General features: G+C 40.9%; 1 protein-coding gene across 9 annotated transcripts; it reads left to right on the top strand.

The window, feature by feature from the left end:
• Positions 1 to 893: 893 nt before the first annotated feature.
• On the top strand, positions 894 to 7798 carry LOC113125088 (GRAM domain-containing protein 2B-like). Of its 9 annotated transcripts, none has more exons than XM_026298374.2 (15): positions 898 to 1258; positions 1698 to 1823; positions 3036 to 3123; positions 3206 to 3275; positions 3360 to 3463; positions 3581 to 3676; positions 3754 to 3825; positions 4240 to 4320; positions 4498 to 4603; positions 4961 to 5098; positions 5296 to 5334; positions 5673 to 5763; positions 5909 to 6013; positions 6144 to 6228; positions 6866 to 7798. In XM_026298374.2, the coding sequence occupies exons 1-15, from the start codon at positions 1164 to 1166 to the stop codon at positions 6902 to 6904; spliced, it is 1335 nt and encodes a 444-aa protein (XP_026154159.1). In that variant the 5' UTR covers positions 898 to 1163; the 3' UTR covers positions 6905 to 7798. The 9 variants fall into 9 exon arrangements, with proteins under 9 accessions (XP_026154165.1, XP_026154167.1, XP_026154168.1 ...); XM_026298375.2 differs by having other exon boundaries at positions 899 to 1258; positions 4988 to 5098; XM_026298376.2 differs by having other exon boundaries at positions 900 to 1258; positions 4991 to 5098.
• The last annotated feature ends 575 nt before the right edge of the window (positions 7799 to 8373 follow it).

Raw genomic sequence — 8373 nt, 5'->3', positions numbered from 1 at the left:
AATGCTGAACACATGTATTTTGGTGATATGAGAAAATTCTCCACGTCTCCTTTTCTGTGACTGGGCCTGCAGGATAAAATCAGTCACAGAAGTGCTGCAGCTTTCTTTCTTTAACCCCTTGTTCCTTGTCAGCCATGATTAATGACAGGCTAACTAGCTGCTAGCTCGCAGTACTGCCTGGCCCATTGTCTCCTGGATTCTTAATGAACTGTGACAAGTCTTTTGCAAAATCCTGCACCACTATTTGCACTTGGTGCTGCAGCAGTGACTCCTAGAGGACAACAACAGTTTGTGTTATTGTGTTGTACCTTCATATCTCAGCACATCATCAGAGAACATTGTGGATTATTTATGTTGTGGTGATGTGGGTGCAGGTATCTGACCTCTGTCTAACAACCTAGTTACTTCTTCATACCCACAGAACTTTATTCTGAAGAGTGATCCAAAAGTCTTTACAGATTGATGTCATGAAATTACAAATAGTGAAATGGTCTTTTTATGTAAAACCCTCATCCAACTTCCCTCTGAAGTTGCACTGAAGCTGAACTGGCCTCTAAACTAGTATTAAATGGGAACGCATCTAAAAAAGGATCGGAATGGTCCCCCGTCCTGTCTGCAGGGTCACCTGAAGGTAAAACACACCTGGAAACGAGGCTCTGCTGCCCCCTGCTGGAAATCCCTCTCAAATACACTCTGTTGTGACTGAAGCTGTAAGTACAAAAACAGTTAAACTTGCACGGAGTAAACTCACAACAGCACAGCTGGAGTGGACTGGAAACCAGCTCGTCAAAGGCTGTGGGGGTTTGTGCTCATGACGCAAAGATTTAAGTCAGTTAAAGCTGGAGAAGCCTTTTCTTTCATACTTGTCTGTGCGTGTGTGCGTGCGTGCGTGCGTGTGTGTGTGTGGGTGGATGCCTTATTACAGGGAAATAATGGGTATCTGCAGAATCTATCACATGATTCAAACTTTTTCCGTCCCAGCAGGAGTCCGCTCCTCGTTCCCTGCTGCTCCCTCCCCTTTTCCCGGCTCCTCCTCTGTGCTGCTCCTCTGTCCATCGTACGATCTTCCTAAAGTTTCCATTTCAAGGCTTCCTGAAGCCTCTTTGTCTAAGGCGAGAGTGGGAAGAAATGGAGAGGGACGTGTAAGATATGAAATGTAAAACATGGTGCTGATGACCGAGCAGGGGGACGGACCTCTGACCCCTTCACCCACACTGGAGCAACTTTTCAACAAGGACTCCCGAGGGACTCGGCCGACGTAAGTCTGGATAAGATGAGGAGGAAGGGCCCGGTTTGTTTTCCAGGAGGCGATTCAGGCCTGATGCGCTGCGGGTATATGTACATACATTGTGCTTCACACGGCGCATTGAATTAAAGAGTCGTAGTGACTTTTAATGAATTAATATGGCGCGTACGTGGCACCAAACAGGAGCAGATAAGTTTCATTTGCAGATAATATTTTCCTTTTATTTATGCTACTGTCTGTGTAACTGATCCCCTGTTTTTAAACTCCTGTGCATTATGTTTTATGCATTTGTTGGATGACTTACGCACAGAGATGTCTGTGCCCTGTTTGGTTTTGATGGAGCCCTCTACAGCCCGCTCCTGCACAATGGAGGTGTTACGGGAAGTGCGGCCCTTTTTAAGGTGCCTGATGTACATTTGCTGCTTTTCTCAGTGCTGTGTTATGTGTCCAGGCCTGAAGTGGAGAATGGAGGCGAGAGGAGGCAGAGGAGCCATGTACAGTCACCTGCAGACCCACAGGTGTGTCTGGACCCAGAGCCAGAGCCTGCAGAGAACAGGAGGAAACCAGCCAGCATGAGGTGAAGACTATAAAGTATATGAATGGTTTATTACCTACTCCCATGCTGTCGAGGCTTCTTCAGGTGTTTATCAGTGAACAGTATTTATCAGCAAAGTAGTTATCAAAACATTTGAAGACATTAGAGACATTTCTCTTTGTTTCATGACCAAATGTTGGATTTATTGAGACAATAACCAGCTACTTAGTCAGTAATGATAATTAGATTCAGCCTTAAACACAACTAAATCTAAGAATCTCTACATGCAAAAACATCTGGATTTATTGTAGATTTTTGATTCTTTATTCTTAATAAATCTAAACTCTGTATTATACTTAGTCAGACATGAAAACATGTGGCCTTTGTAGCAGAAGTACTTGTTTTCTGTTCTATATTAAAAGCTAAAGTAATTTCAGTCTTATTCAGTTTCATTTGCAAACAAACGTGCACAGAGACAATTATTTTATGCACAAAAAAACCCAAACATCTGTAGTACAAATATAACAACAGTGGCCGTGACGCTCCAGAACTATCCAACAACGCCTTCCACCACAAACACACATATTATGTCAATTGAAATACATATACACAAGGTAAACTGACCAGTTCTTGCACTGAGGTGGTTTACACGTCTAATGGCTTCTGGACTAAAAACAAGCTTCCTCCTATTTGTTTTACATGCAGGTGAACTAGCTTTGGGTTTTGCCCATAACAATGCTTTGTAATGGGTTCATGTCCTCATGAGAAAGGGACGTCTCCCGGCAGACAGATGAAAAACCTAAAAGACATTTGATAGAAGAGGACTAACCTATTGTCTGAACTATTACAAAAGAGTTGAGTTAATGTCAGCAGTGCGCAGGCAGTGGTCAGTACTTTCATAAAGCCACAGAACATTTAACCATAAATTAACCGGGTTCATTTTTACTGAAATCCTGTCATCATTTCAAACTATAGCTCTGTAATTCCTGCAGGACCAAAGTGCTGTTTACAGAATTTGCTGTTGCTGTGTAAGTAATTACATAACCACAGGTTACACCATGCACAGTGAAACAAAGCATGTTTGCCTTCACATGATAATATGTTTGTGTGGCTCAGTAGAAGTGAGTGTACAGGTGATGTCTTGTCATGAGATGCTGTATCATGCTATAACTGTAGCTGTCCAGAATAGCTCACCCGTCCTGCTCAGGTGTTACCATGCTACATAACAATAAACACTGGGCTTTTCATTGTCAGACTCAAACCTGTGGTGCAGCTTTCCCCGATGTTGACTCCAGTAGACTTTGAAGTAAAATTGGAGAAGAAGAAAACACAGCCCAGCCAGGTAAGGACACATTCTGGACTAAAGAAAAGTGCCACGTTTGTGCAGCCGCTTAACAAAAAAATGTCTCTTCTGTTGTTCACAGTTATCAAAGACGAATGCTCAGTATCATAAGTTATTCACCGAAGTCAGCCAAGATGAGCTGCTCAAACAAAGTGAGTGTCACCTTCTCTGTTTACACAAACACGTGAAGCACAGAAATGCCTGATTTCATTTAGACGTATTGTTGCTGCCGACAGGTTACACTTGTGCCCTGCAGAAAGAAATATTGTATCAGGGCCGAATATTCGTCTCTGATAACTGGATCTGTTTCTACTCCAGAGTATTTGGTAAAGATACCAAGGTATGATGCTGTAATTATAAAAAAAATATTTGATATCCATACAGGTTCAGGTTTTATGGCTGGATTTTCACATATAAAGTAGTGAAGAAAGTAAAATGCGTATGTTCTCCTCTCCAGATTTCAGTTCCAGTGGTGTCCGTGAAATGTATTAGAAAAACAAAAACTGCATTATTGGTGCCAAACGCTCTTGTGATTGAAACTACAAGTGAGCAGGTAAGAAAAGTGTTGAGACAATCAGTGTTTCCCATTTGACATAAACCTGAGCGTGATGTTAAATGGCTGTTTTCCAGCTTTTGTTTGTGTCGTTCCTGTCTCGAAACACCACCTACAAACTTCTGAAGTCCATCTGCATTCATCTGGAGGTAAGTAACATTCAATAGTTTCTACTGTTTCCTGTCTGAAACTTTCTTTATCCATTAAACTGATTTGAAATCGTGATGGGCTATTTTTCACTATGGAAATGTTTCAGTCTAAGCAATTAATCCATTCGTGAAAATCGTAGCAGATTAATTGATAAACTCCTAATATTTCTCTCAGGAGACCAATCAGAGCTAAAAGTAGAGGGAATATCGGTGTTTATATCACCAGGTGGTCAGAAATGCTAACGTCTGTTTACACATCGTCTGTTTGCCGACCAAAGTGAATGCCAGTGTTGCTTTGTGTCTGATAACATATTAGGCACAGCGGCTTTATAAGCTGATGATATGTCACTGTTGTGTTTGTAACTTGTTCTGCAGCTTGTTCTATATGCTAAAGTGTGCACTCTGTGCTTCCAGGACGATAAGACTTGTACTAGCCCCATCACTTCCTCCTGTGACACCAGTTTCAGAGCCAACTGTCCATCGTCCCTTCCCCTGGTCAGTCAGGGCTCTGTTCGTTGGTTTTATGGGATGTTTTTTAGCGCGCATGGCCAGCTTTGCTTTTACATTGTCCATTGTGGTAAATGTTTTATAAGCATGCCTTGTTTTGATGTTATACAATACCCTCACTCTATGTGGTGCCCATTGTACATGTTCCTGTATGTGCTTCTGCAGGACTTGTCCTTCTCTGACCTTGATGGGGTCGTGCAGCAACGACGACAGGAGATGATGGAGAGCAGCAGCTCCGGGTCTCAAACTCCAGATTATGACAAAGTAACTGGTGTGTACTCTTTATATACTGTTTACTGTACTTCTCCCCTTTACATAGCTGCTATATACTTCTAATAATCTACTGTTCATATTATTCTTCTCTGCAAATGAGCCTTGGGCACGTCAGTGTCACTGACGCAGGCAGTCTTTAGTTTACAGATGACTGGGGTGAAATTTGAGTCACTGCCGCTTTGCTTTTTGTTGTAGCGACTGGCACGAAATAGTGATGTTCCTGTTGAATAAACAGCTTATTGTTTATGTCCTTCATGACGTCAGTGCCAACTTTTGTTTTTCCATCTCAGAAGCGAGTGTTGACCCCACCGTTTGAGTTTGTGTTTCTCTTCATATTTGCTCGGGCTTGTTGTAGGCAAACCTCTCTCACTTTTTATTCGAGCAGTCTTCCCAGACACATTTCTCACCACAGTAAAGAGCGGGGAGGTTTCAGTCCATGCAGACATCCACCTCCAGGCTCCGAGCCAAAAACACGGAGATGCCCTGAACAACGGTAATTTAATAACTCACTCTCTCTGAACAAAAAGGCTTTGCTGATAGTTAAACTAATACTAGTGTTGGGTTTCCAAGATGGAATTTGGTTGAAATCAGTTAAAGATGAACCAAGAAAACGCAGCATAGTCACCGCTAATCTATTCATATATTTAAAGGAGTAGTTTAACAGTTTTGGCAATATCTTGGCCTTTCCAGCTTCTGAAGCTTCTGATTGGCTGAAGACACCTGATCCAGGTAATCAGCAGTGGGTGGGGCAGACAAGCCTGGGCAGGGTCTTACAAGGAACAGGGTTGGCTACCTCTGCTTTAGAGTCTTGTAGGTGGATGTTTTTAGTTTTGATTTAGAGCCAGACTAGATGTTTCCGACTGTTCTTTGTCTTAGCTTCATGTTTATTATACAGACGTGACAGTGGTATCAGTCTACCTAGCAAAACAAAAAAGCATCTTTCCCAGAATGTCAAAATATTTATCTAATATTGCAGCTCATTTATTTGTTTCCTAAAACATAAAATGCATTTTTACTACTACTAACTAAATGTATTCATATATTTCTGTTTTTGCCTTTGTTTGTAGTGTCTTCTAAGCCAACCCATGGAGTCACGCTCAAAGACAAATCCTCACAGCCCATGCCGTTACACGCCATCCTCCTAATCTATTTGTTTCTGTGCGTAACCTTTCATTATGTGCAGTTTGAAAAGCCCGAGCAGTCTGACAAGACAGATGTTAGATTCTTCCATTTCCAATATTTAGGTGTGTTCTCTGTGCTTGGTATTCAAATGTTTATGAGGCATTTGCTTGTGTCTTGACAGAGTTAGTGTTCTTGTCTTGTCCTCCTGTTACATGGCCTTCAAGATTGTGGATCTAGAGCATCGATTAAACTCCCTGGTGTCCAGTGGTGAACACATCCGCAACGAGTAAGATTCACTTTTTGTTGAATCAGGTTTGAAAGTGGGTCTTGGCACTAATTAATCATCTCCAAATGCAGTCCTTGGTTTAGTAATACAGCCCCACACATTATTTTCTTTGTGTAATTTTTTGCTACAGAAACGCTGTGAGCCACAGGTCCCAGGAGGAAGTGAATGCTGAGATCTATGGAGAGCTGGCAATCAACCTGTTCACACTAGAGAAGGTTTGTGTTTTTATGGACTGGACAGCAATGAAATACCTCTGTTATTGTCAGTAGTTAGTTTCTCCCCCTGTCTGTATGTTACATATTCAAAATGTTCTGACCCGGTTTGCAAAATGCAAGTCAAAGAGAGTGTGATCTCTGGCTATGAGTTAAAGTTTGCAGCGTCAAGCTCTCAGCTCAGAGTTTGGTTTTATAGCGTCATTATTCTTTCAAAGACATAGTTCAGCATTGAGGAAAATCCATTTCAGTCAATCAGACTTCATTTCTGCACCTTATCTATGATGTTAGAGCAAATTCAAAGTCAATGAATAAGCAGATAAGACGCATCCATCCATCAATTATCTACCACTAATCCTGGAACATCCAGGGTCATGGGGGCTTGGGCCAATCCCAGCTGACACTGGGTGAGAGGTGGCAGATAAGAAACAGAACATTTGATAATATGAATCCAGAACCTGCTGGCTAGCTGTTTCCAGTCTTTATGCTAAGCTAAGCTTCATATTTTAACAGCAATAAAGTCAGCAAGAATATTTCCCAAATTGTTGAAACATTCCTTTCTCCTCCCAGTTATGCAAGATTTATAGATATATACTCTTTACTCTAAAACACTAGTTTAATAACATGCTTTTCGATCTAGATTCAAAGAAACCTCCAGAAGCTACTTGAAGAGACTTAAAAGAAGACCGCTGACAGCCATGATCACATTTGGTAACAGATCAGGACAGCGTTCTTAAAGTAGTGTGAACTTTACCTTATATTGTGCAATAATAGCCTGTCTCCCCTTTTCCACTCAGGACTATTTTACTCCTCCCTATAACCAGAAAGTTGTGCTAGAGGGTAAACTACAGCAGCGTGTTAGTGTGCCAGTGTTAGTGGAGCAAAGTTTGTAAGCGTGTGTGTAGTATTTATCTGAGAGGTTTTATTTTGCATTTCACAGTAGTGGGATTTTTATTAAGGTATCAGGTCCAAAGGTCCTATTTTCAATGTTTTCAAGACATTTCATAAAAGGTCAACATGTGCTGTTCTTTTGTTAGGGTTACATTTTCCACTCAGTTATATTTATGTTAGTATTAGTCAATCAGCAAAGGGTGTTTTAAGTAAGGCAGTTTTTGTACTTGGAGTGTGTGCTATCTGACAACTAGTACATTTGTGAATATACTGAGGCTGCTGTGGCTCACATGAGTAGAGGTTTGTTTGGTGAAAATATCTTGAAATCAATTGTAACTGAGAGCAAACCAAATGACTTTAATAGATATTTGTGCTGCAAATGAGAACTGTTTGCTAAAATAACATTCATCCATCTGTGCTTTTTAACTAAACTCTAAATTACAAGTTCATTCACATAGTTCATTAAAAAAGCTTCTCTGATAATCATCATTTTAAAGTCTGTACTGTTTCTCTCCTGAGTTTACTTTAATATGTGTCCACTCGTGTATTATACGACCGGTCAATGGCTTCAGGTGCAATAGAGGTTTGTGTTTTTGTCTGTGGTAGTGTGCTAATCCTTTTGTTTACATGTACGTTTCCACATTTCATTGTAACTGTAATGCAGATCTGAAATAAACTGCACTTCTCCAAGACACTGCCTGAAGAGTGTTTGTGCTTCCAGGGAGTCAGCTGATGTAAAAATAAACAAATGAATGCAAACAGCTCTGCACTGTGACATCAGTCAAATATTACCAGGGCTTACAAAGGTGGGACCTGTTTGACTGAATCCTTGAGAGCAGGGGGAAGAAGGACTTTTACTATATTATTATTGTTTAGTTGTTTAATCAGTAATAAAGCATCGTGTTTGTCTCGTGACACCTTGGAGTGGGGCTAAACTAATAAACTCTTTTGGTTTTGGGTTCATTAGAGCTTTGATAACCCTATTAGTGTTGTTGTTTACAGGTACAGTCACATGATTCTTAGGCTGTCTACAGCCCTCAAATGAAAGTACTGCAGTAAATGAAATATTTCTCTGAAATGTGTGTCCTATAGAGTGGAAATATTCAAGTAAAAGCTGCACCTATCTGCTCCTCTTTTCCTCTTTCCTCTTCACTCCCACTCTGTGACTCATCTTTATTTTTTCAGTGCCTGATTTATTTTCCCAGTGCTGGTTTGAAAAATATATATATATTTACGTGATTTATGTGAGCACATGTG

This window comes from Mastacembelus armatus, chromosome 12 (genome assembly GCF_900324485.2).
Source record: "Mastacembelus armatus chromosome 12, fMasArm1.2, whole genome shotgun sequence".
Classification (NCBI taxonomy): Eukaryota; Metazoa; Chordata; class Actinopteri; order Synbranchiformes; family Mastacembelidae; genus Mastacembelus; species Mastacembelus armatus.
Note: the sequence above shows the minus strand (reverse complement) of the source record. Positions and strands in the feature narration are given on the sequence as shown.